The 27,651-nt window shown below is 47.4% G+C and overlaps 1 protein-coding gene and 1 long non-coding RNA gene across 8 annotated transcripts in view; one reads left to right on the plus strand and one right to left on the minus strand.

Moving 5' to 3' along the window:
- Positions 1-1,447: 1,447 nt before the first annotated feature.
- LOC113974677 lies at positions 1,448-2,992 on the minus strand. Its single transcript, XR_003536609.1, has 2 exons — positions 2,802-2,992; positions 1,448-2,439 (listed from the first exon to the last, which is right to left on the minus strand). It is a non-coding gene; the product is annotated as an uncharacterized LOC113974677 (long non-coding RNA).
- An 80-nt stretch (positions 2,993-3,072) lies between these two features.
- ARIH1 (ariadne RBR E3 ubiquitin protein ligase 1) overlaps positions 3,073-27,651 on the plus strand; it is a 50,865-nt gene continuing 26,286 nt past the window's right edge. For 4 of the 7 annotated variants that reach the window (XM_027697894.1, XM_027697900.1, XM_027697895.1 and 1 more), the window contains exons 1-2: positions 3,073-3,583; positions 25,154-25,221. In XM_027697894.1, coding sequence (XP_027553695.1) covers positions 3,221-3,583; positions 25,154-25,221 — 431 coding nt within the window. In that variant the 5' untranslated portion in view covers positions 3,073-3,220. The remainder of the gene's footprint in view (positions 3,584-25,153; positions 25,222-27,651) is intronic. The other 3 variants (XM_027697896.1, XM_027697898.1, XM_027697899.1) reach the window with 1 other exon arrangement.

Raw genomic sequence — 27,651 nt, forward strand, 5'->3', positions numbered from 1 at the left:
ATCTAAATCATTTCTCAGAGTGGGCAGAGGAATGGTTCTCAGCTTTCCTCGGTAGCTGGAGCCCTAAAATCCCCAGAGGCAGTGCAGATCCCCTCGGAATAAGCTGAAGGCAGCAGCCCTGCTTTTCTCAGGTACCTTTTGCCAACCATCTACAAGGAACTACTGCCCAGGGCCCCATATGTGATTGTTGTTAATGAGTGTGCAGACACCCAAAATCAAATCCAAGACATTGAGAAAGCTCTTGGATTTCCTTTCTCCCGGGTTGAAAACTTTTTAATAAACAAAGACCTTTTGCAACATTTGCGACTAAAATTTCATACCAAAGAGTATTTTTGAAAAGTATTAGTGTAGCTATTGCTGCAAAGTGCTGATCCCTGTTTTGCAGCTGGAAAAGAGAAGGCTGGGACTGTAGTAGGGGAACTGGTTGTCTGTGTCTGTGGGATATCATTGGGAAGATCCCATCACTATTTATAAATGTTAATTACTGGGATCATAGAACCATTATAGAATCACAGAATAGTTTGGGTTGGAAGGGACCTTAAAACCCAGCCAGTTCCACCCTCTGCCATGGGGGCACTAGATCAGGTTGCTCCAAGCCCCATCCAACCTGGCCTTGAACACTTCCAGGGATGGGGCAGCCACTGGGCAACCTGGGCCAGAGCCTCCCCACTCTCACAGGGAAGAATTCCTTCCCAGTATCCCATCTAACCCTGCCCTCCAACAGTGGGAAGCCATTCCCCCTTGGTCTGTCCCTCCAGGCCCTTGTCCCAAGTCCCTCTCCAGCTCTCCTGGAGCCCCTTTAGGGACTGGAAGGGGCTCTCAGGTCTGCCTGGAACCTTTTCTTCTCCAGGCTGAACACCTCCGGCTCTCCCAGCCTGGCTCCAGAGCAGCTCCTCTGGCCGAGCTCCACCCAGGGCCCCGGGCTGAGCTCTGCAGCCTCGGCCGAGGCCAGGAGAGGGCGGCGGGGAGTCCTCGGGACACCCGGGGATGGACGGGCCCCGCTTCCAGGAGCAACTGCTTCCCACGCACACTGCTGGGGAGGTCACCTCGGCCGAGGATTTTGGTGTCCAGAGCTGCAAAACTCCGATAAAGCCAAACCCCACTATCTGGTCAGTGCCTTTCTTGGGGTCCCAAGGGGCAGACGAGCAGCCAAAGTGGCTTGTGCCTTTTGCCATGTTGGCCAGGAGCGGGGCATGTCACCAGCCGAGCAGGACAGTGCTAGCACAGGGTCCCGGAGGGTGACACACAGCCCCCCTCGGGGGCAAAGCCCAGGGAAGGAAAGGACCTGGGGCAGCCACCTGAGCCCCCGTGGCTTGACGTGTGAGGTGGGACCAGCCTGGCAGATGTCCAGCTGGTGCGTCTGGAGCTGAACGAAGCCGGGGATACTTAGATTTATGTAGGGCAGGATGACTAATGCCCCGGCCTTTGCAATTCCAAATAAGTAGGGTAATTAGGGAACTGGCTTTATTGACTAGGTAGCGTGGCATGAGGCAGCATGTCCCTGTGTGCTCCTGACCCGGGCAGAGCTCAGGGACCACAGATCCACATAAACATTCGGATCTCTTTGTGTGTCTGAAGATGCAGCCTGGTACCTGGTGAGGTTTCTAGAGTCATCTACCCAGGACATTGGACACTTCATCTCCCAAGAGCACCTGCCTGCATCACCCTGATCACAAATCCCTGTTGCTGCAGCCATCATTATGCTTCCTGTGCTCCAGCAGGAAATAAACATTCTTTGGGATGTGGCTTTTAATTTTCTTCCTGTTTCACAAGGGATTTGTATCAAGACAGGAGCAGGAAGCAGGATTCTGTAATCCAGTCATCTGTGATGACTCTTGTCCTAAACAGCTGATGAAATTTGTCACGCCTACACCACATAGAGCCCCGCTGAGTCTCATCTTCATCCAGGCAGAGCGGGTGAATAATGTCACCACATCTGAACGGCCCCACTTCACCCTGGGGAGAAATGATTCCCCGGGGCTTGAGGAAGTGGAGGGTGAGCACTGGCGGGAGAAGGTGGCCCTGAAGCCCTCCTGGCGCTGTGCCGGCCTCTGGCATCCACAGTGAACATCAGTGGAGGGTTGGTAGCAGCTGGCTCTGCTCTGGGCCGGGCTGCAGCCTTGTTTCCAAGCCAACCGGAGTTCCGTGCACTCCCCAAATGGCTGCAGACAATGAGCCCGGCGAGCCTCCCCCATACCAGGCTGAGCGCAGCTGGTGCTGGAAGCGGGGAAAGCTGAGGGAAAGGGCTCAGCCTCTGCAGCACCCTGGTGTCATCCTGCCCTTTGCCAGCAGCTCCACGTCCAAGTGAGAGGCTCTGGCAGGGATGAGACCACCTGGGAACAGTACTGGCCCTGCATCCCTGGGGCACTTCTCAGTGCCAGGAGGGAAAAAAGTTAGTCCCTGGTCTGATGATGAAGACACTCATGCATTTTCTTCCCCCTGCAAAATATCAAATTAACAGAGAATAAAGGGAATCAAGCCTGGCATCACTGAAAACCTGGGTATTACCATCTTTGCTGACCAGAAAGCAATGCTGGAGCTCAGAGATGCCACCCAGCACAATCAGGGTCCCTCCACAGGTCGTGGGCATGTGTTTATCTCATGGAATGATTGAGAATTTCTGCCTGGACATCTTAGTGCAATTTTATTCTGAATTTGAGGCAGTGCAACCTGTTTTCCCTCGTGTGTCCCTCATATTCCCCTCACAGGTTCCTCACGTTCCCCTCACAGGTTCCTCATGTTCCCCTCACATTCCCCTCAGATTTCCCTCACATTCCCCTCACAAGTTGCTTGCCACAGACCTCACACCACTCAATTTTATGGTGGCCCCAGGAGCCTTCTCCACACTTGGCCCCACAGGACACCTCAGGATGTGATGCTATGACTCTGTGCCTCCCCGCCGCCGCACCCAGCATGGCGCCGCGCCACACTCAACATGGCTGCAGCGGGCTGAGGCGGGCGGGGGGCGCGGAGGGGGCGTGTCGCGCCCCCAAGATGGTGGCGGCGGCGGCGGGCGGGGTGAGATGGCGGCAGGCGCGCAGGCGCGGGCGGGCGGCGGTGACGCGCGGGGCGCGCGGTGACGGAGCGCGGCGGCCGCGGCCCTTTGTTGGCGGCGGTTGAGGCGCGGCGGGTCCGGGCCGGGCCGGGGCCAACGGCGGCGGCGGCGGGGCCGGGCGCGGGGAGGCCGCGGGAGCCGCCGCCGCTCCCTCAGCGCCTCGCCATGGACTCAGACGAGGGGTACAACTACGAGTTCGACGAGGACGAGGAGTGTAGTGAGGACAGCGGCGCGGAGGAGGACGAGGAGGACGAGGAGGAGGACGAGCCCGACGATAACCTAGACCTGGGCGAGGTGGAGCTGGTGGAGCCCGGGCTGCGCGTCGGCGGGGAGCGCGACGGGCTGTTGGGCGGTGAGACGGGCGGGCTGGGCCCCGGCAGCGGCGGCGGCGGTGGCGGCCTGGGCGGCGGGCCGGGCCCCGGCGGCGGCCCCGAGCAGGAGGAGGATTATCGCTACGAGGTGCTGACGGCCGAGCAGATCCTGCAGCACATGGTGGAGTGCATCCGCGAGGTCAACGAGGTCATCCAGGTGCGGCCCCCGGCGCCGGGACTGGGGGGGGACACACCGCCGAAGGGGTGGGGGGGCGGCGGGACGGGCCAACGGCCTCTGAGGGCACCGGGCCCGGCCCGCCCGCGGAACAGGGACCCACACACACTCCGAGGGACACCCGGTGAGAGGGGGGCTCCTCGGTCCCCCCCTGGGGTTGGAGGGGAGTCTCCTCCTCTGCACCCCCGGGGTGATGAGAGGGCCTCTCGTCACCCCCTGGGGTGAAGGTGCTTCCTGGGCACCCCCGGAGGTGAGAGGGGGGTCTCCTGGGCACCCCCCGGGGGTGGAGGGGGCGCTCCTCGGTGCCCCCCGGGGTGGAGGCGGCGTTCCCCAATCTCCCCCTGGATGAGGGGGGATTCCCCGGCACCTCCTGAGGCGGAGGAGGCTCCTCGTCACCCCGTTCCCCCGAGAGGCCCCTGGGGCCGGCCAGGATCTCGCTTCCTGCCATGGAAGCGTCGGGAACGAGGCCCTTGGCACTAAAAGGACTCCTCTTTCTTTGTGTGATTGCGAGCGGGGGGGCTGTGATCTGTGTTTTTGCCTTTCTCCCACTCCATCCTCACGCTGTCCGGGGGCTTTAGCCCCTCCAGCTCCTTCGGTAAGCGGCGGAGTCGATGGCAAGTCCTGGAATTCCAGGAGAGGCATTCGCTCTGGTTTTGTTGCCGTTTCCCTTCCCCCTTGCTACACACAGGAGTTGAACCTTGTGTTTATTTCCAGCACAGACCAGGAGGGACACGAGCAATCCCTTCACAACCATAACTTTTTTTACCCCCAGTTTTTAAGCATGTCTCTTTAAAAGTGAACTAGAGTTCGAAATAACATTTACCCTCTTTCGATCAAAGTATCTAAGTCTTATCTGTTGGCTCCCGAGCTTTTGGGGAAAAAATTCAAGGCACTGAAGCAATCTGGCATTCCTTTCTAAATGCTCATGGCAAGGTTTGGCTCCAGCTCACCCTCAAGTTCCTGATACCGTTGACTTTTTTGCAGGTGATGAGTTTTCTTTTGTTCCCATTTACTCAATATTCAGAGTAAATAGGAGATGCTACTCTCCTACATGCCAACAGAAATAATGTGAAAAATCTGTGGATGTTAAATATTGAGGGATTCAGTGCCCAGAAAGCAGTTGTTTTGCTGGTTGTGTGTATTGGTAAATCCCTTTAAACACGAAAAAGCATTCCCTCAGTGAATGCTTTCCCCCCACTGTCCTGGGCTCTGTTACAGTGTTACAGTGGCTGTAGCAGCAGCTTTAAAATGTTGCTTCGTGTGCTGTAAATCCCCTGTAGTTTATATGGAGCTGGATGCAAACAACTGTAAAAGCATTTACGTACTAAATTAGTAAATGGCATTCCTTGAGTCAAATTAAAGTTTATAACTTTAATGATAGTGCTGCCCATGTAAAGCTGAATAAAGGAGTCTGCCCGGATTAGCTGATTACCCTGCAGTTAAAGAAGATCTCATGGTTAAGCAGGGTTGTTTCTTTGCTCCCAGTTATTGATCCTAGTATAGGGAGAGGAGCAGTTGGCAAGCAGACATGAAAACAGTTGGGAACTTCAGGTTTTTACTTTAAAAGAGCCATTAAAATGTTGGGTCTGTGTTTAATGACTAAGACTGTGAAAGTCATGGCCCATACTGATTGTATTGGACAGGTTTTGCCATATTCCTTATTATCTTTGCATAAGAAAAGTGGTGGAAAAGTTGCTGCCAGTGAGGAGTTGTGAGTGTTCCTGCTTGTGCGTTTTCCAGACCCGTCTGGTGGACTCACCTGCCTGCTCTTTGTGAACTAATTTCTTAGACAAGGTCCTGATTTCTGATCTGAGGGAGTTGTTTCCCGCCTCTTACATGCCCTTAAACTGTTTGATGTGTGTGCTTTACCTCTGCGTTGCAAAACTAGTGGAGAGAAGTTGATTTAGGTAATGATCCCTTGCTCCTGTCCCCGGGGTGGCCGTGGGAGGCCTGACCCTGCAGATCTGCCCCCACAGAGCCTCCTGGCTGCTGCTCTGCTCCTGGTGCTGCGTTTGCAGTGGTTCCTCCTGGTTTGGCTGAGCCAGTCTGTTCAGAATGTCATGGGGAAACTCGGGACCCAAAATCAACTTAAGCCCTGGAATGCATCAGAAGAGAGTAGGAAAACACTCAGTTGCTGTGGATGGCTGTTAAATGCCAACTTCCTGCCATCGGATTTCTGGGCTGTTTTGGAGCTGAGTGACCAGAGTTCAGGTGGTGCTTCAGGATTTGTTCATCCCCACTTGTGTGGCTGCTGGTGAAATCTTCCAGGGCTCCCTTGTGTTTATTTCCTTGTGTTTGGCGCCCAACCAGGATTACTGCTGCTGCTGCTTTTCTGGTTCAGTAAACCTTTTCTGGAGTCACATTGGCTCGGGATCCTGCTGCGGATCCTCGGTTGCAGAGCTGTGATTCACTTGTTCCAGTCAAGTACTGGATGGCTTCGATCCCTGTGTGTCTGTGTTGGGTTCTTGGTAGCAAAGAGTGATGGTTGTGGTTACGTTTTTGAGTGCTTTGAACTTATTTGTTCAAGGGAGGATGTGATGCAGAGCCTGAAAACTTCAGCTGGAGGTCTTGTGCTCTATAATCAGTGATTTTTCTGTGATCAGGAGCAAAGTATAAATGGGATTTTGTTTTGCAGCTGCAGCAAGGGGAAAAGGGAACAGGCAGTCATGAAGTATCTGGGAGGGGGTGTCTGAGCCATGGCAGGTGTAACTGTATTAAAACACTCCATTTGGGCAGTTCGTTAGCTGACAGTGCTATAGTTGAAGGGACTGAATTAAATTTATTTTCCCCCTCCATTTAGTCATTTCCAAATACAAGCTGTATAAGGAAAAACATGATTTTTTCAGGACAGGGATTTGATCTGATGGGGACTTTGCAGAAGTAGGAGCCAACTTGTGGCAAACTCCCTGGTCACAGACCCTGTGACTCTCACTGTGGCGTGTAGTGGGCTCACCACCAAACTGCTCTGTCACTTGGCCTCCTAAGACCACTGAACTTGCAGTGAACCAGGCAAGTCTCAGAATGTCTCAAATATTCGGAATATTTTACACTTGCTCTTTCTTGTCTGAGCAGAAGCAGGATTTCAGGTGTCTAATGGTGATTTTTGCACAGTATTTGGCACTTCTGCTCCTCATCTGATTTGACTCCGTGTGTCGCACAACAAGAATTCCCCTTGCTCTCCGAATGCAAAAATAGGGGTATGAATAACCCCTTAACCTTGTGCTGTCACTTGACTGAGACTTTTAAACCTCAGCTCAGAGTATCCCTTCCATCCTGTCGCTGATGAGGCAGAGCAGAGAGCCATTTGCCAGGGTATTTGGGATTTTAGTTGTCTGAGTAAACAGGCGGATTTCTGGTGGTTTTCCAGCCACTGGCAGAATAACTTAGCAAAGGACTGTAAAAACCTAGACACAGAGGTGGTGTGGAACAAAAGGCTTCCTCCTCCCAAAGGCATTTTCCCACAGTTGAACATCTTGCCCATATTCTTCCTCTCTGAACTTTTGTCCAAATAATTTGCTGCCACTCTTAACTTCTTTTTATATTTATTTTAATCAGATTGCTATTTCCATCTTTGCTCTAGATTTTTCTGAAAATAAACTCAAAAAATGTTTAGAATGGCATATTTATTTCTGCTCTGAGTAGAGCACATGATGTGCCTCTGTAGCCTGGCTTGGCCCAGTGTTCTCCTTGCCTTGTGCAATTCCAGTATTTCCAGGTTGGATTCATTTCCCCCTTTTGCTCACCTTTTTCTGGAGCATTCCGGTGACATCAGTGTGGTGTCACCATATTCATACTTTTTGGACTTTGTAATGGTGAGGTGTTGAAAATACTGGGGCAAAGCTCTGAGAGGGCACAAAGGGAGTTGGGACTCTTGTTTCCTTTCCCCATCCCACAGCAGGGATCAGGATCCTGGATGTGACTGGGTGTTGTGCCTGACCTGCCATGTGATCATGAGCATGGTGGGCTTCAAACCTGGGCTTTATCTGGAAGGAGGTGACATCACTGGCTCCAACAAAAGTTAGTCTAGCCCCAAAATACCTTTTCTTTTTACTAAAGGCTTTAAATAAGGTTTCTCGGAGCAGAACAGGGGATGTGGAACATCAGAACATTTGCAGCAAATAGAGGTTTCTCATTTACATGGTGAAGGTCAGGTCCTTACTGGATAAAAGCTGTGCCATTAAAATGAGCCCAAACCCAGGCCTCTCCAAAGTTACAAAGCTATGTTTGTTGAGGAATGGCTTTTTCCAGAGGCCAGCAGAGTTGAGGCAGTGCAGATATCCCCCAGAATTCCACAGCCCTGGTTAAATGGAGCTCTGTCACAGCGAGTGCAAACCCATTGTTGCAGAAGGGGTCTTATTAAACAGTGTCCACTTACTGGGACAAAACATCCTGATTTCCAGGCATAACTTAGGAAATTCAATGTACTGTGGGCAGCACATTCCAAAAATGTTGTCCAAAACAGGGATGACTTGCTAGCGAGCAACAGGAATTGCTGCTGTTGTACAAGGTCGTGCTTAGAACTGCATTTGATGTTCCAGATGACATCTTGGAAACTCGGAGTGCTTGGAGCTGCCTGACGAGCATTAGGTGGGAGTCTGTGGGCGGAAGCACTTGAGGCTGATGCTGCTTCCACCCGGGTCTGCTCCCAGCAAACCTCCCTTGGTTACTTATTTGATAGTAAAATTCATGTCAGGGCCCTAAATGTTATGATGCTGGAAGGAAATGCTTTGTCAAACTCCATGTTTCTGTCACGTGGCGTTTATAAGGTGTTTCATTATAGCAGGAATGCATTTAATATTTCCAAGGAATGGAATAAACTTCGTTGTGACAAAGCATTCCTGGAATCTGGTATAAGGAATCACTGCAAAGCTTTTGGAAGTGACATGTTGTTTGTTCCCTGGCTGCCAAGACATGTAGTTCTGAGTATAATAGAATTTTTTTTTTAGTATTATTTTAAATTTTAGCGTTACCAGGTAGAAAAGTCTTGTTAAGTCTCCAGAGGAATTTCAGCTTTGTACTCAAATGACCCATTTGCTAAGTGCTTTAGGTTTCTGTTTGGCCAAATGTAAATCTCATGGTTGGCCACGTGTGAAAACATTTGATGCTGTTTGCTTTTGTCTCAATGTAATTTTCCAAAAATCACACCAAGGCAGCCTTCTCTCAGGGGCACTGGGGTTCACATGGGGACTGGTGTGGAGTGGGATGTTTTCAATGTGAAACTGAAAACACTCAGTTTTCAGCTACTTAAGATATTTGTTTCGGAAAAGCTAAAGCTAAATAGTAAATAGAGTTGTTGCTATTCCCTGTGGGTTTAATTTCAGTGAGCAGGACCGTTCTTGCTATGCAAAGTAGAAGGGTTGTTTCTACTGTAAATTGGAAGCCAATGTGCCACGGAGAAGTCAGAATTGAGACTGCAGTTGATGCGAAACAAGCGCTATTTCTGGGTGATAGAGCATCATGAAAAATGAAAACACAGCTTCTTCCCCTTTTATACTTGTCCCAAGCTCTGACCCCTTAGTTTTAGCCTTGCCCAAGTTAAGAGTTCCTAATAGGAAATAAACCTCAGACCTCTGATGCTCTTTGGGAGTGTAGGGCAGCCTGTGTTCATTCAGGTGTCCTTGGCACCTGTTGAATTGTTTTCAGTTTTCTATTTTGAAACTAATCTCTCTCCTTTACTCCATGAACGAGACAAACAAGAATGTGGCTCTGCTGGTGGTGTCAGGTGTGATGGGTGAAGGAAGCGGTGGTTGATCCCCACACTGAGCTCGTGTTATAACAGTGAGTCAAGGTTTTTGTACAGAATTTATCTGTAGGAGCCTTTTCTTTCTGGAGAATGTAACTACTCATTTCTCTGCTTAGGAAAGTTGGTCGCTGGGAAAAGAACCTGGGATTTGTCAGTAGAGCTGTAACTTTATGGGAAGTAACTGCGAAGGCTGAAAGTCCCCTCTACAGAGCTCAGTCCCAAACCTACCTGTTGAGGGTCATGATTCCAGTCCTCCTGACTTCTGGTACTTTGGAATTAGCGGGATCTGAGTAGTGAGGTGATGTTTTCTCTTGGTGGCTGGATCACTGACAGCCATAAAGAGTGTTTGGAGGCTTTTGGGTGGATGCAAGCACTTCATGCTGCTGAATTTCATCAAGTCACTCAGTAGCTGCAAGGAAATCACAGCCTCATTTGTTGTAAAACACCTGGGAGGGTTTGGAGCTCTTGGTAGTGCTAAATGGTGCATTTGAGCTCTGCCTGGAATACAGATCCCTGATGTTTGGGAGAGGGCTGCTGGGTTTGTGTGGGATGTTGGTGCAGGAGGCTCCAAGGTGACGAGGGAGTCAGCTGGAGAAAAAAGAATAATAATTTGCTAAGGGAAATACTGATAATATTGCAGTATCTTCACCATCCCGGGTGACTGGTGTTAGCAACATTGGGAACCTTGAGTTCAACCTGCATAGGATTCCTTAGCTTGCTTTCAGCTTTTGATCTTGAGCTGTGATGAAAACACTGTGTAAGTAAATGCTCTGAAAACTGCTGTGGGAATCTTCCTCAGTAGCTGAGTTTCACATGTGAGTTTGTACTTCCCAAGTCGTTGGCTTTTCAGAATTTGAAGTGCCCATATAACGACAGATGCTTTTGTTTGTGTGCTGTGGCAATACAGAGTCATAATTGCTGGTATTTGGAGGAGCTCACTGTGGTGAGTGTTTGAACCACTCTACGTACACAACACTCAAATACAACTGCTGGCATCAAATCTTTTCCTTGTTTTTAGACTGAGAACTTTTTCCAGATGTTAGGAATCATTTCAGATCCAAAGCCTTACATAGATAACTTTCAACAGGATCTAAGTCCCTTGGAAGAAGTGAGTCAGCCTTGTGCAAGTGTCTTGGGCAGTTGTGGTGCATTTTGGCATTTCCAGTGGTGTTGCCTTCAGTTTTGGGCAGTTTTTGAGAGTGGTGGGGCACCCAGCTGGTGTAGAGGGAAGAACTTGGAAAGAATTGGCTTCAGAGGGACACGTGTATCCTCTTGGTGTCCTCCCTGTGGATGGCACTGCTTCTCCATGGCCACGTTACAGTGCCTGTCCTTGTTGCCAGGCTCCAGCACGTCTGTGTGACAGCAAAAGGTTGTGGTCCTCTGTGGATATATTTGGGAGGGGATCCAAATACAGCTGCTGGGGACAGGGGAGCAATTGCTCACCCTGTGAGCAGGTGGTTCTTGGCTGTAACCTGGGAGTAACCATGGTGTCCTACATCCCACCTGCCTAAAACTTGGCTTCTTGGCCTTCTCCTGAGCTACTGGTGGTTTCTCACTGGTGCCCACTTACAGATGATGGCACACTAAGATCCTTCCCCCCAGTCTTGTCTAAGACATTCCTGGTTTTGTATCTTCCTTGGTTAAGAACTTCTATCCCAGAGCACCATGTGGCACCTCTCGTTTCCGGGAACAAGCAGCACACGGATCCTGTCCTGGCCATCTGCTTCAAAATTCAGTCTTCTGGGAGAGCACTTGTGGCTGAAACAAAGGTGTGAAAGAAAAGACTCACTCAGTTTTCTGCCTGACTTCCTGGTCTGGGGCACCCTCCATGTCCTGTGACATCACAAACATGCCTTTTCATGTGGAGAGGGTGTATTTTAATTCACAGAAGATCAAGCTTTCATTGCTTTGTGATATGAGGAATTTGGGAGCTGGAGGAGTTAATCCCAATGTTGGAAGTTAAAAGCTTGGATATTTGCTTATTGTCTTTACAGCCCCTCAGAAAAATTGTCTGTGTTTGTTGGAGTAGGACTGTGAAGGATGCAGACTCTAAAGTCTGTTTTCCAGCACATAGTCAGGACAGAGAGGAGCTTCTGCTCAAGAGATTTCTACTTGGGTACAGTTAAAGTCCTCTCAAAGTGGAGAACACACATTTAATAGAACCAGGAGAATCTGTATAATTGCACCTGAAAATAGTCAACTGACAAAATAACTGATTGCTTTGGGTGTTAGTTCAAAGATTTCTTTTTTTTTTTAAACTTAATATTTGCTTTTGCTATTAAGGAGAAAGCGTGAAGAGGCTTTCTTCCAAGATAAAGAAATGAAAATTTGAAGTGGTTTGAAGGTTTCCACTTCCTTCCTGGTGTTAGTGAGCTGGGTCAGCCCTGAAGGAGCATGTTGAGTGCTGCCCTGCAAAGGGTAGCAAAACTTCTCCAGAGCCACAGAGGAAGGAGCTGGTGTTTGAACAACCTCATTGTGTAAAAATCCCAGCAGGCCATGGCTGTTTTTACCATCCTGTGCTGCTGTGCTGCGTGTGGAGGCTGGTGGAACAGTGACTGCTCCGTGCAGGGCTTTGCTCTGGGTCACTTCCTTGAGGTTTGTCTCTGGTGTTCTGAGCTGAGGCACTTGGGCTGTGGTTGGTTGGTTCCCTTTGCTGCTTGGCTTGAAGCACCAACAACCTCGAGCTGTTCTGGTGCTTTGAATGCCTGACACTCATCCCAAGAGGTGCTTTTTGGGGTGTACAGAGACGTGCACCTGCAATATGGTTGCATGGATGTTGTCTTGGGCAGTTCCCGTTCCCTCACTGCCTGGATACAGCTGCTTGCAGGGCCAAGTACTGAAGGGAATCCTGGAACTCTGATTCAAGTGCCTCCTCTCTGCTCTTATCACTCAGCCCAACTCAGCAGTTGCTTTGCTGCACTTGCCAGAAGTGATGGTGTTTAATTGCTCAGCTCTACTGTCTAGAAAAGAAATGGATGTGCATCCTCACCTCAGTGTTTCCGTGGCCTGTTCCGGTTATGTGTATAATTACAGGTGCATATTTAATTTTTGAAAGACCTGTGGAGAGTTTTTCCAAATTTTGGTCCCTTCTGCAGCTGGTAACTGTGGGCTTGGTGTGTTCTTGTGCAACAAAACACGAATGCAGTCAGCATTCCATTGTGTGGCAGACAGAAATGTGAAGAGGGATTTAGGGGAAACCAGGAGGATTCACATGAATAAACAGTCTCCCTTGGAATGAGCTTTCCTGTGGGGGAAGAATAACTTAAGGATCAGTTAACTCCTAATAATCTACATCCTAGTCATCTAGGATCTGAGAAATACGGAGTGGAAGGAAAGATGTGGAGAGAAGAGTGTGGGGGAGCCATGTCTTGAGGTTACATTCCAGAGCAGGAGCTTGGAAGTGACAGGGCTTGGCTGATCAATGTGCATCAAAACTAGGCTGAACAGCAACTTTTTAATAAAAAGGGAGGAAGAGCAACATTTCAACTCTTAGCAGCATAATTTTTTCTTCTAGGAGCAACAGTGTAAAGTGGAAAGTCTTTGGAGTAAAATCCCACCTAGTATGCATGGAGGAAAATAACTATCAAGAAAATAACAATTTAATAAAAAAACCAATTTCTAAATACAATGAAGATCTGATGAAATACTATGTCAGATGCCTTTGGTTTGAGAGTTTGTAATACTTCTGCAAGGACTGAAAGGCTCTCTGAGCAAATAAAGGTGATACTCTTTGATTTATAGACATTTTAGCTATACCTTAGCTTGTTATGTAATAACCAGTCTCTTTATTTTCCTTGGTAGAACAACAGGCTTGAAATATCCTTATTTGTATTGTTAAGAGAGCTGAAAGTAATACTTGAAAATGTGGGTAAAAACGTTCTATCTGGGGTGATAACTTCTAGGATGGGACAGTGGAAGGGCTTGGAGTTGTCTTTAGGGATAACTGGGATGGTGGATACTGAAACTGTCTGGAGGGAGGGTGTTTGGGATGTCTGTCCTTCTCTTGTGCCATGGTGTAAGCCCCTGACTGGTGTCCTGCTGTCCCTTGCCAGGTATCTCTGCTGGCAGCACTCGGATTTGGGGGAGGTTGGGTGCCAGCCTGCTCAGGGCACTTAATTATTCACCATTCATTAACGTAGTTATTCCTATTGCTGTCCTGCACATCAGGTACAAAGCAGGACTGATTGGGTGGGTTTTCCTCTTGCAGAAGCCCAATGCCTTGATGACAGTAATATTTTACTGGGAAGGGGACGCAGGATATTCTTGTCAGCTGGTGCACGGTCCATCAAATACCCAATTGCACATCCAGGTTTGTTCCCTGTTCCGTACTGAAAGGGACTAGGGAACAGGGGCTGCACCTACCTGCTGGTTTAACTCAACTGCTTTAGAAACACTCCTGAGTGCAAGTCTGGGTACAGGCAAGTCTTCAAAGCCTTAAACAAGAAAATGGTGAAAATACCGGAGGTTTCCCATTCTCCCCCACTGCTGTACAAGTTGTGTTTTGCTATTTCTGTATCGAATCCCACCAGACTATTTTCTCTGAACTCGAGAGAGCTCAGGTAGCTGGTTAAAAATACCTGCAGCAATTAGAGACTGCAGTTAGAATTCGAGGTATACCTTGCTGGGAACAAGAATGAACAAGTGATTGCTAAACTCCTCATGCTTCCAGAACATCCTCCCTTCAAAGGTGGCTCCTGCAGAGCCCTCGGAGGGAAAAGTTTTGGGGTGTAAACAGGCAAAATTACTTCTTGTAGCGGAAATCCCGGCTTATAAAATAACATGTTGCCAGGGCTGTGTTTTGTTGGCTGTAAAACTAAGTAAGAATAAATGAGCAGAGTAATGGTAAATAAACTGCCAAGTCATCATTAAAAAATGGTCCGAGCTAGAAGAGGCTTGTTGGGAGAAGGATGCTGGCAGGTTTTCCAAGTGCAGATGCAGGTTGTGCCAGCAGAACAAAGTGCTTCTGCAGGTAAAGCTGCTTTTTGCAGGGAAGTGGTACAAGCCATAACCACATCTGTGCTGGGGCTGCTGCCAGCCTGAAGATGCTGCCAAAGATTACATCCCCAAGCCACTGCTGCATTGGCAATGGTTTCCTGGGCCTAAATAGTTTCTTAAGATGGCTAAATTGTTATTTTTTTTTCCTTGATTGAGAGTTGTAGACTAAGGCATCCCTGGGTGGATTCACTGCCCGTTTGTCAAGGTGGCATGGCCTGTATAAAACAGATTTTCCCAGTGGTGGGGAGATGAAGCCAGCCCAAGGGAGGTGCTTTTTTTCTTTCCTAAAATGCTATGGTGTGTGGTGATGCTTCAGTTAGTGGGGAAAAATCCCTCACTGTGTAAATGAAGAGGGAATGGAACATAGAAGTGGGTGCTGCTTTGAGGAAGGGACGGAATCAGAAGCAATAAGGGACAGAGAACTGAAGAAAAATAAAATACCTAGTGCTCACCAAACTGAGGCCTGGAGGAGAAAGAACATGGAAGAATGTTAAGGATTTTTTTTTCTCTGTAAAAATTCTTTAATGTTCTTGTAAATTGCCCCTGGCTACAAATTCTTGGGCTAAGCCCACGTTTGTCATTAGTCACAATGTCTCTGAAGGGTTAACATGCCACCAGTGACTGTATATCCAGATATTTCTGAGCTAACCTGGCATTGCCACCAGAGGAGTTACTAACTGGGATGGCTTTTGTTTAGTTATCACGTAAGACTTCTGTCTTACAGGTTTTTGTGGGTGCCACCTCATTGTGCTCATGGAAGTTGTCACCCCTTACAATTTTCTTCTTCCTTTATTTGTTGGAAAAGGTTGATTACAATGTTCTGAAGTGGAAGTCAGGATTCAGGACCTGTGAGATTTTTGCATAGTGAATTATTTCCCCCAAGAACCTGCGAGCGTGAGAGCTCTGATTTCTGGGGATAAAGCTCTGTTCACAGTCAGGTTATCCTGGAAACAGCTGATTTTTAGGAATCGAGAGTGCTTGTCTTGAGGTGATGTACACTTTGGCTGGATTATTTATATCCTCTGTATTACACAACTCTTTGAGCACCCTGTGATAGATGTTCTCCAGCAGTGCCCAGGAACAAAAGCAGGTAGGAGACAGATCTTGAGTTCTGGGTGACTTAACCAGCACTTGAGGGACATGTTTGTGCTGAACATCCTTGGGGTCTGATCCTCTGCTTGCACACTGTCCATAGAGGGGACACCCTTCCTTTAATCATAATCTGGAAGGACCTTTCAGACCAGGAAAAGGACAATTTGGGAGCCTTTTGCAGAGAATGTAGAAAACTTAACCCAGAGAAACTCAATTAGTTGTTTCATTGGTGCACGCTGGAGCCTACAGACAGACCTGCTGTGGAAACTGTCCATGGAAAAAGAACACAAGTTATCAGGAGTTTGCCCTTCTCAGTATAACTGTGATATTGAGAGTCAGAAGAACATCTTCATCCTCTCAGAGTTTGCGTGATTTCTTCTAAGCATTTCAAGTCTGCCATGGCATCAGTATTTATCCAAGTTACTTCTGATACCTCCACTGATCTGCTCATAGCACCCTCCTAACACTGCCCACACCGTGTCTCTGGACCAGGTGCTGCCTCTGGACGTTCTCAGAGCAGCAAAAGCCAAGTTCTGTTGTCCTGAAGACATGCAAAATCCTGGTCAGCAGTACCCAGGACTTCTCTGTGGAAGTCATTCACTGGCCAGGGCTGAAGTGGCCTGTTTATACGCTGCAGGAGCTGCTGGAAGTGGGAGCTGCCAGAGCCAGCAGTTTTCCTCCCTGATGGACAGGAACAGTGCCAGTCTCCTACAGATTTATAGAGCCCAGGATGTGGGTACACCCCTGAAGCAGAACCTGGCAGTGGACAGTGCTGACTGGTGGAAGAGCAAAGTCAATGTACCGATAGGAGTGAGGGAAAAGAGCAGGGAAAGCTTTTTTTGGGACTCCATGGGACTTGTACAGAATGATTTAAAGGAAAAAAAAAAGGCAGATGTACAGTTCCTCTTTCAGCTATATTCCTTTAACATCTGTTTCTGCCTCTGAACAGGAGAGTTTCTGGAGCTCATCTCAGCAGAACTGTGCTTTCCCAAAATTACACAGGTCACTCAGGAGTTGAGTCACTGAACACAGTGTTCCCCTGAAACCCAAATGTAGTGCTTTGGCTCGTTTGCCTTTTATCAACTTGATGGATAGCTGACCTGACATATGCCACTTCCAGTCTTTCCAACTTTGACTAATAAAAGGCCTTAAAAAAAATAAAGTGTATTTCTGTCTTGTTGGGCTCACGTGGTTACGTTGACGACACGTCACTGTAGATAGTGGCAGTACTGCCACAGTTTACTATCAAAACCTGAGGTTTGATAGCTCAGGTGAATACAGCCCCCAGACAGTGAGGTAGAGAGGACTAGTCCTGCTCTTTGTAGCTGGTGGGATAACGGAGGAAAAAAGTGGGGCATCTGGCTGTAGCTTGCATCAAACTATACACCAGTATAATTTAATTTATAGTTTTAAGTCTTTGGGTCAGGAAGATTTAGGGGGGCTGTTGACATGGACAAGACCCAACTTTAACATGCCTGACACAGGGCTCTTGGCAGACTGAGACAAAATTCTTGGAAGCAAGTCGGTGTTGTCCGAGTTGTGCCAGCTGAGCTGTTTGGCCACACGGTGATCCTGTCCTGGGTTAAAATAAACCAGTGACCCCCTTCCCCGGGTCAGTTCCTGTGTCTGCTTCCCTTGTGCTCCCGTCACCGACCGGCCCGTGGCAGGTCCAGGAACCGGGGGGTTGAGTGAGCTCGTGTTGCTGCTGAAATAAATACTATCTGAGCTGTTTGTCCTTGGTCTGGTCCTGCCCAGTTACTGCCCTATTTCAGGTTAAAATAATAACCTGAGTAGCTGTTACTTCATCTCAGGCAGAAATAGAGCTGGTGAGTAGCTGAGCCATTCTGGGTGATTGGAGTCTTCCTTGGCCTCTCTGAAGTCTTGTGTAAGGGAAGGGATTTATCACCCCTGCTCTTGGGCTAAGCTGAGGTGTTTTGGTACCTATTGCCAGTCACTAAACTCTGCCTTCATTCAGCATCGTTTCTTTCTGTGGCAAAATGTGCTTTTGCTTTCCTCTTGAAGCAACATAATGTACTTTATTGAAGCCAGGCATTAGTGAGTTGTTATATTGCTCTGAGAAAAGAATTGAAACCACCCCCATGTGGTTTTCTAGTAGGGACTGTGTAGAACTGACAGTATCAAATGTTGCTTCTTTCTGCCGTTGGGGTGCTTGTGATCTGGAGAAAACCAAGTTTTTCCTGTCTGATGGTGCTGGATACGTTTGTGGTCCCTGTGTAGGAACGATGCAGTAACTATGTGACAGGTCCAAACTAAGTGTGGTGGGATGAAAAGTTTAATAGGGTTGGGGTCGTGTAGGATAGAAGAGGAAAAGCAGAGACTGGGGGTCTGGAAGAGCAGTGGTATAAAGAGGGAAGGGGCTGAAATACACTTTGTGGGCACTGGTTGTGGGAGCAGCATTCTATGGATGGGCAGGGAAGGTGACTCTGTGTCGTTTGGGATTGGGACACACAGGTCTGCTAGTGCTTTTCCTAAATACCCATTTCTAGTTCATGGATTCTCGGCGTATCAGAGCAGCTCTATGGCACTGGAGGTTTGGTGTGAGGGGGAAATTGGTGGTTAGCAGGGACTCTGACTCTTGGATCTGGTCCTTTCCATTCCGGGTGGCCAGAGCTTTTTTGGGGGTCCTCCTCTCTCCATGTCCCCAGCGCCGTGGGCTCTGGGCTTCCTCTGCAGCGGGAGAGGAGATATTACGGAGCTGCTGAAATAGTAAACTGGGAGAATTATATGGAAATGATGCCATCGCCTTCTCCTACTCTTTTAAGGCAAGTCTTTGCAGATCCATGAGTGGGAGGCACTGGGTTGAATAAACCCGTTCTGAAGCGTACTCTGGCACCCATGTGATCCCACTCCGGTTCCCAGTACGGCAGCAACTCTGGAAACTGGAGCTGTGGCTTATGTTGCTTACCCAGATTTGCTGAGCTTTTGCTCATGTGCTGGGATTCCTTGTGCTGGGAGACACCAGAAGAAAGGAAATACTTCGGGTGATGCTGCTGCTCTGGGCAGTAAAATATCAGCTCAGACCTGTGGGTCCGTGCTCTGTAAAGGGCCAACTTCATACTCCAGAACTGGAACAAAAGGAAGGAGAAATCAAAATGTTCTTAAACATATAAAATAAGGGTTAATGTCTCTCCATCATCAAACCCTAGATCTGCTGGAATGGAAGCAAGCATAGCTGAAGTGTTGGAAGATGCCTTCCCTGATTGTTTTCAATTTGTTGAAGCTTCTGCAGTCGTCTGAGAGCAGCAGGGCAAATCCATCCCATCTTCTTTTTATTTAGAAGTATTACAGTGTGAATTCAGTTTTTGCATTTCCAAATTTGCTAATTCATCCCGGGGTTGTTGCTTTAGTATTTTTTTTCTGATTTTAAAAGCTGTGTTAGACAATGGCTCTTCATTGCAGCTCCTAATCATTAACCTGAAAGCTTTCCAAAAGGCTCAGAGAAAATGTAAAGCAGCTGACTGCTTCATTTCTGTCTCTTGAACCAATTAACTGAAGTAATAGAGTTTTCTCCAAAGTTGCCTTTTATTATCTTCCCCTACTAGAAGAGCGTATGTTCATCAGAGCTGGAAACACTCAGTAAGTGCAGATAAGTTACTACAAACCGAGATCATCAGATCGAGCTGCCATTTGGTGCTATCACGTAATGGTTCTAATTCTGTAATTCTGTAAAACTTAATTTTCAGAATTAGGAGATGATGTGTGAAGGGAAGTTAATGAGATGAAGAAAGATGTCGGGAGCTAAGGAGAGCATGGGTGTTGAAGCTGAAGGCAGTGGATGTGTTAATGGGAAGTCAGAGTGAGGTGGCAAATGCCAGATGGGGGACAGCAGATGACAGCAGGCACAGGGAGTAGCCTGGCTTGGTGTGGAGTTGTTTGGAAATGCCAGTGGCAGGAAACAGGTATGGTTTTGGGTGGTTCAGTGCTCAAACTCAAAAAATTCATTTCGTGTGGCTTCAGTGGGATGTGGGATGCAAAGACCATCCCCTCAGTGGGTGTGTAGAGAATGAGCAGCACTGATTTTGTTGTTATTGTCTATAACAGGAATTTGGAAGGTGAGTATCTCAGATCCACCTGCAGTTGTGCTGTCCCTATAAACCAGGCCAATGGTGGAAATGTGATTCCCTGCCAGGCCTCAGGGGACGGCAGAGGAGAGAGGGTGGCTGGGTGGTGGCAGACTGACCTGTTTAGCTGCTGTCCTCCTCTTCCCACAGCAGCCTCTGATGTTCTGGCTGTAATGGAGCCAGGGAATATTAGATTACACACAAGTTTTCCAGCAGCTTCTCAGAGTGCTCCATTGGTGGTGGTTAAAAACTGGCAAGTTTAAGAAGATCATGTCCTGGAAGTACTCAGCACTTAGATCTCATCTTCTACTTTGGATTCCTGGGAGTTTTATTAAGCTGCTAGAAATGAGCTTCTGTGTTTGTAAGATTTCCTGTAATTGTGTCTGGAAAGAATGGATGTGAATGGATCTCCACAGATGGTCGCACAGTGCACTGGCAGAACAGCGCAGACCTTACGCTGAGGGTTGTACTGTGATGTGTTATAACAGGCTAAAAGCTGACCTAAACCACCTTCTGGATGTGTGTTGATGTCTGAGGTTACCTGTGTGGGGCTGGGAGAGGCGCAAGTGAAGAGCAGAGACCTGGTGACTGCAGGATTTGGGGCTGGTGCCCACTTGGGTATTACCTGAGGGAGCAGCTGTTTGGTGCCTGGTGTGTGGTGTTGGTCACATCCCTCCCATGGTGAGGCTGCTCCTGCTCTCCCTGCTCCCGTAAAACGTGACATGGAGGTTATTTATCAGCTCTTCCTCCCTGGCACGGTGTGCACGTGACGAGCTTTGGAGATGCTGTGTGATCCTGTGTGATCCTGCATGTGCTCAGAGGGCAGCGGCAATTTCCACTTGGTGCTCTCCTGTTGCAAACACTGGGGGTTTTGGCTGTTAAATATTTACAGTGGTGGTGACACCCTGTCCCCAGGTGCCACTTCACTGGAGCAGATGTTTGTGCTGCTTGGTTTCAGGCCAGCGTTTGCTTTTGATGGCTCTTTGCTCCTCCAGCAAGCAAAACTCTCAGTCTTTGCTGTCAGCTGGTGGGAAACCATCAGTTTCCTTCCGCTGGGGAATTTAAATCCTGTTTTGTGTCACTAATGCCCCCATGGAATATGGCAGTGGACATTGCTGAGGTGTGCACTGGTCACAGATGTCTGAGGCTTGGGCAAAGCCAGTGTTTCCACAGTGTAGAAAACCCAAGTGGAAGCAGCATCAAACCCCGAGTGCTGTAAAAGCCTCTGCTGTTGGGATGGAGGTGCTGCAGTTGGGAGTAAAGCTGTTGAAATGCAGAAGCTGCCACATGTAGAAAACAAAACCAGGCATGACTTGGAAAGAAACAAAACAAAGAATTTATGGATACCGTGTCTCGAGGAGGTGGGAAAGGATTTTGCTGGAGAACTGAGGTTAAGTTGTTCTCAAATGGTTTTTGTTTGCAGTGAATGCTGAAACTGAACCAGGAGCTTCCTCCCAGTGTGTGAGGAGAAGCTGAACTGTAAAATGTGCTTTTCTTGGTAATAACAGCAAGAATTAACTGCGCAGCTTGTCTTGATGGATGGAAACATGAATGGATCGAGTGCTCCAAACTGTCATTCAGCAAATTGGGCTGCTTGGAAATTCTGATCTAAGCTAATGTCCTAATAATATTTAATTTATAATTCATTTATCATTTAAGTGCATCCAGATTCCTCCTTCCAATTCACGCTTTCTTATTTTGACAGCAAAAACGAATTCTAACTCATATCAGTGACCAAGCTTCCAGCTGAATTAAATTCTATTAAATTAAGGAGTTTTATTTGAATTAATAATGCTTCTTTGGAGAAGTCCAGACTTTTGCAGGGCTGTATCTCCTGCTTGCATTGGTGTGCTGGAGCATGGCAACATAGATAAGGACAGTAAATGTAAATACCTCCAGTGAAAAGCTGTGGTGGAGTGGGATCTGTTTGAAGCACATTTGGGACTTGGCTCCTTTGTTAGCCTAAAAAACTGCATATAAAACCCCTGCTGAAGGACTGAGTGTGTTTCTCTCTGGACGAAGCTTTATTCGGAGTGTTTTGTTAGGGAATCTTTTGAAGAGCCTGGAGATTTTCAACAAAATGGCTGCTTTGCTCGGGTTTGTTCCTATCTGGATATCAACAGGCTCACTGCCCTCGGCTCCAGGCAAAGCGCCTCGGCTCCGACATGTAAAATTTAATAGGTGCTGTTGTAAGGGAGATGTGCTGGTTCAGCTTTCACCAGACCACGGTCGTGTTGGCTGTTCCTTCGCTCGCCGTCCGTTTCTGGCTGCTTTCCTTAGGAAAATTCCTCTTTGTAAACAGAAAATAGCCTTAGTAGGAGCACACACTCCGAGCCCCGGGAGTAATCCCGTCTGAGCAGCAGCGTAGCCTGTTCATAACTAATCTTGGTGGTGTTAGTCGCAGGCAGTAATCCCCTGTGCCAGAGGAGAAGCCCAGCAGCTGCAGAGCGGAGGCTGCACCATCCCAGTGCTGTGGAACACAGTGTTGTTTAAATATTCCATTAATTTTCGCAGCGGGAGCGTCTGAAGCGATGGCTGGGGGCTCGTGCAGCAGCGCAGTGTTGATGAAGGGCTGGAGCAGAACTGGTGTTGAAACATCACAATATTTTGGTGTCCTGTATGCCCAAGGTCCAGGACACACCTCTCGCTGGGGTGGGTGCTGTGGCTGACTCCTCCAACACCGCTCCCAAATAATTGTGAGGAGAGTGTGCGCACGCGAGCGATTCCCGCAGAGCGGCTGTTCCCGGTACCCTGATGGTGTGTCTGGCCTTAAATTGCAACAGTCCTTCGTGCCAGAGGTTTTGGCATTTGTTTTTAGCTGTAGTTTGTCTCCCAGCTGCCTCCCTCCCCGTCTCCCTTGTTCCCTGTGTGCTGCCAGCTGAGGTTGTAACTCTGTGCAGGGATGAGCAAGGGCACGGCTGTGTTAATCCTGGCCTCCTGTATCCATGAAACAAGCAGTTTAATTTTAAATACCACATCTTGGATGTGGCAGGCAGCAAAAGCAGGCAGCCCAGCTATTTCTGGTAGGAGTTTGTCATGCTGCTGGTGTCTCCTTTTCTTTTTTAAATGAACATGTTGAATCTGTAGCTGGAGGAAGCTGGAGCCCAGCAAGGCAGGAGAAGGTGATAATACAGTATAATCCTAAATAACATGCTTTGTATGCTGACATTGCACTGCTGGGATACCTGGGGGGGTCTGACCTAGGGAATCTTGTTTTGGAAAGCTGCAGTGCCAATGTGTTGGGAAATTGGAGAAGCCACAAACGAAACCCTCTTGTTCTTCATGGCCACGTGTCCTTTGGTGAGTGGCGTTTGCTGGATCTGCCTTGTTATGCTTAATAATCACCGCAGACCACTTGAGCTCCTTATTAATGTGCCATAACTTATCCTGCAGTGCAGGGGGAATCTTCTGTCTTTTTAAAAAGTCAGCCAGAGACCACTACCTCACCTGCCTCTCAGCCTATTAAGTGATTAATAGGTGTTCCCAGAAGCCTTAATAAGTGGCCAAGTGGGCTGCTGTGGCAGAAGGTAGGACAAGACTTGAGGCTGATTTTAATTAAAGCTCTCTTAATGCTGTTGCTTGAGAAATTAAGGAAGTAGTGTTTCTGTGTACATCTGGCAGATCTCTGGGCTGAGTGAAGGCTCCTTGTGTTGAAGAACTGTGTGTTTTGCTGTCTGAAACTCGTAATTTAGAGTTATAGGTGCTGGTATCATAACCAAGATAATCTAGAGATAAGATTGGTTTATTTACTAAGGTGTATTTTCATCTTTGATTAAATTGCTCTAGGAATTGTGTCTAAGTGAGCTTTTAAGAGCTCTTTTCGGTACTGCTACACAATGCAGCTTGAGTTACTGGAAAAGATGTTGTGGAGACCCCAAATGCAAAGTAACCTGGGAAGATCAAAAACTAAACCCTGAAAGAGGCTGCTGCAGGAGCCTTTTGGTGAAAGAGATCTTTAAATTCCCATACAGCTTCTTGTTGGCAGGACTGACTTGGAACAGTTGAACTGCTTGCCCCCCTCTCTGGATCAGGGATGGATGCTGTTGGAAAGCTGGTGGCATGTGATTGTCAATCAGGCACCTCATGAATCACAGTGAAGGGCTTGGATCCACATCACCTGGGAGACTGGTTCAAATATGGATGGGACCACATTTTCACCACACTGTGTTTTGGCAATCCCCATTTCTGGTATTTTCTGCCCTATGCTGTGTAGATTTGCCATCCCAGCTGTTCTAACCTTTCCAAAGCTGCTTTTGTTCACATGGGCTTTTTAAGCTGGAAAAATTCTTAATTTGGCCTTAACCAATCTGTGCTGGCATTAATAAGAGTCAGAACACGCTGCAGAAGGAGAGGAGTGTCACTTTTTATAGTATGAACCACAAGACTATTCTTTGTACTTACGTTTTCACCCGAGGGCTTTATTTCAGAGAAGATTTTGTTGGTGTTGGTGGTGAGAGATGCTGCCCTGCTTTCCCCTCCTGCTAATGCAGCTGCTTGTGTGGTCAGGCAATCAAACAGATTGGGGAACTGATTCCATGAGAAAACAACTTAAAGGTAAAGAGAAAATCAGTTTCTGAGCCGGTATTTGCGGCATTGCAGCATAAAATGGCTGTACTGGGGTGGACTGGTGAGCACAGGGCGTGCAGGGATGGGGTGGGATCGCTGCCTTGGGGGACAGCATTGGCTTTTGGCAGCCCCACGTTTGGCTGTAGCTGGAGGGCTCAGGAAATCACATTGCTGGTTTCTGTCCTACTTTTCAACAGCTTCAGAGCATCCATTGAACATTGGCCCTCGGGCAAACTTCCATTTTGGTGTCAGATGGCAAAGTACACACAGCAGCTCTCAGGGGCTGCTCTTGTCTCCCTTGCATGGAAATGGTCCTAAAACTGAGCCCAGAGTGTGGATTTAGGGAGCTAAACCATGGTTCTGGGGTGTAACAGAAGCTGTGTGGTTTGTTGTGTTTCCCAGCTCGTATAACCAAACCCTTGGTTGGTGGTACTGATTTAGTTGGAAGAAAAACTTGTACACAAGTGAAAATCAGCTTTTATTTTCCATCCTATTTCTCACCTTTCTAGGCTGTGTTTCTTTCCTTAGCTATATGGCTCTGTGAGTATTTTCTGGATCTTGTGCTTTGTGAACATTTAGGAAATTCCAAGGACTTTGTCATCTTATGCTTGTGTTCTGGGAGAGTTTTCAGCCCAAGTGTTTTGGTGGTCAGGGCTGTGACAAACAAGGAATACTCTTGCTCTGCAGGTAGTGTGGAGGTTGTGGCAAAAAGGGGCAGGATGGATGGAAATGAGCCTGTCCTGCATTTTACAGATGTCCTGGGGTTGCACTGTGTGGGCACACTGGGTGTGGACATGTTGGCATTTAATCACTTTATGTGGTAGCAATAACGATCTGTTCCTTAAGTTTTCAGCCAAACTTTCATTTTATACAGACACTTGGATTTACAGAAGGGTTTTTTTTATTTTATTTTTCTATCTGTCAAGTCTAGCTTATGATAGCAACCATGTATTGTGTGCACAGATATTGCTGTCAGACCCACTGATTTTCCCTTGGCCTATTCAAAACGCTGCTTGGTGTTCTCACACCAGTTTGGTTACTCAATTAATGATTGGTTCTCCTTTCTTTCTCCAGAATCCAGCGACTATCACTCGAATACTGCTTAGCCATTTCAACTGGGATAAGGAGAAGCTGATGGAGAGGTAAGCAACCACCTTGTGCTTCAAACCTGCAAGAAATGTTTGTTCCTGGGTTAATGTGGGGCTGGAGGGATGCACAGTGTGTGTGGCAGGAGAATCTCTTGTGTAAGCTCTGAATGTTCCCCCTTTCTAAATGTTCCTCCTTGTCTAAATATTATTAATCCCTATTAGAGTTAGAAGTCATGGAAGTTGCCCATTAGAAAGAGGGATTTCCAGTTTGAACACATACAGGCACAGCATTTGGACAGGCTCTGGAAAAAAGCAAGCAGGAACAGGTTCCTGTTATCTTGCAAGTGTTTTGGGTTTGGGTTTCGCTGCTCTTGCCTGTCATGCTGGCATGTGTATTCCTGACGTGTTTATTTACTAGTCTGGCCAAGACGAAATTGCTTCTGACTGATAATGTTCCTGCCTTGTCTTCATCTCTGCAGCTTCAGGTTTTCTTCAGTGTGTGTGTAACTAATGGCTTGAATTTTGCCTCTCCCTCCCCCTCAGAGCGGAGTGTTTTATGCTTATTTCTCATCTTTGATTCCCATTTGGGGAATGTTGCTGGTAAAAGTACTTTTTATAGTTTGTTGTTGTACAGTGGAGGCCAAATCCAGCTGCACTGGGGTTTTTTCAATGCCAATGTTGGTGTTGAAGAGAGTTGAGGGAGCTGGAGAATTCAGTTTACTTCAGAAGCTGGGGGGAGAATTAATGTGGACCAGAAGGAGCAGTAAAGACTGTAAAGGGTCTTACTGGTTGTTATGGTCTTTGCTGGTCTTAACAAGTGTTAAGTGGTCAGTGAGTGGGTAGTGAGGGCAGAAGGACTCAGGGCCTGGTTGGATTGTTTGTTTGACTTTCTCTTAATTACCATTTCCTTTGCCTGATGATCAGGGAATGGGAAGATGGGAGCTCTGTGGTTGTAAACCAGGAGCAGTTGGTGGTGGAATGAATGATAAATGTCACTTAACTGAGCCCCTGTAGTTTGGTGCTCTGTCACCCAGGGAAGGAGGAGCAACAGGTTTTCAGACTGTTAGTAATTATTTTGGAGTATAAATATTTCTGCTATCCTGGGCTAATGGATTTAGGACACCTTTAGCCCCCTTTGTAGAACATTTTCAGTGATAGTGCTCAGGTATCTCTTCTGTTTTGTCTAACCTAGATTTTTTCTTTTTCTGAAGTGATTATGTTTTTTACAGCTTTCTAGTCCTTGCTTTATTTTCCTGAGATTGACCTCTTTGAGTTTATGTTGGAAGTCTGGAAGCTTTGTGTTGCAAATATAGCCACTATTTAACTCTGGCTGCAGCTGTTAAACATTCTGATTTAGTTCCTGCTCTGCAATGTGTGTCCACTTCTTTGTTTGAGTTTCTTGGGCTGGTTCTCTTGGTCAGGCTAAAGTTCACCCTCCTTGGCTGCCTCCATCTCCCTGTGAGATGCCTCTCCACAAGTGTAGCTGAAATGTCATCCCTTTGTTCAGTAGGTTTTGTCCCTTCTCATTGAAAGCTTGTTTAAGGCTGCCATCAATTTAAAAAATAAAAATTAGGCTATGTTTTTTTTCAAAGGGAGGTGTCAGCCGGTTCCATGTGAGATGCTTTTGTTAAGGCTTTTACAGTTTTCAATAAAACACTTTAAGTACCCATTAATAGTTACAAATCCCCAGGTAAACATACTCATTAAAATACTTACCTTAATTCTATAGGATTACCCCTGTGAATAATGTAATACATGGCCCTTGCTTATGCAGACCTGTTGCACACTGGTCAGAGTTTTGGTGCTCATTGATGTCCTGTTGTGTTAGAAAAACTCTAAAACGTGATCTCTGGAGTACCTGGTGTTGCCTTCTGTCACTTCTTCACCAAATAACTTCCATGAAACCCTTTGGAGTGCTCAGCTGTGTTAAAGCTCACAGTGCTCAGGAGGGTTTTGTGATTGCTGTGGTGATAGGTGAGGTTTAAGGTGGGGGGGAACCCCCAAAACCTGCATTTTACTTGAGAGTCCCTGTTGTTGAGTGCTGTGTATTTACGGCACCGTGTCAGTGCCTGTTTTACCTTAGCTCATGGTGAGTCAGCACCACCTTCCAGCAGCCTTATCAAACCTGGCCTGGAGTAAAGCACACAAACAAAGTGGCTTTTTTTTGGATAAGTGGTGAGCTCTGAGCTCATGACATGAAAATTTCCATGTTTTAAACCACTTTTTTTTTTAGCCTGGTTATGCGTATTTTTAATGAGCAGGTTGTTATTGTCTGGACCAGCTTTGTCATGGAATAATTGCATGGTGGTGGTGAGAGGGCAGATGTGTTACAGGTCCTTTTACCGTGGAGTAACAGCCAAAATTAAAAACTGCCCTGTCCCACTGGTGAAACACTAATTATTTGTGTTGGAAAGCAAGACTGGGGGGTTGGAGCGGATTTGTTTGTAGGATGGAAGTGGGTAGTGGAAGAAGTACTCAAGTTCA

The sequence above is a fragment of the Neopelma chrysocephalum genome, unplaced genomic scaffold (assembly GCF_003984885.1).
Source record: "Neopelma chrysocephalum unplaced genomic scaffold, ASM398488v2 Primary Assembly neopelma1_124, whole genome shotgun sequence".
Classification (NCBI taxonomy): Eukaryota; Metazoa; Chordata; class Aves; order Passeriformes; family Pipridae; genus Neopelma; species Neopelma chrysocephalum.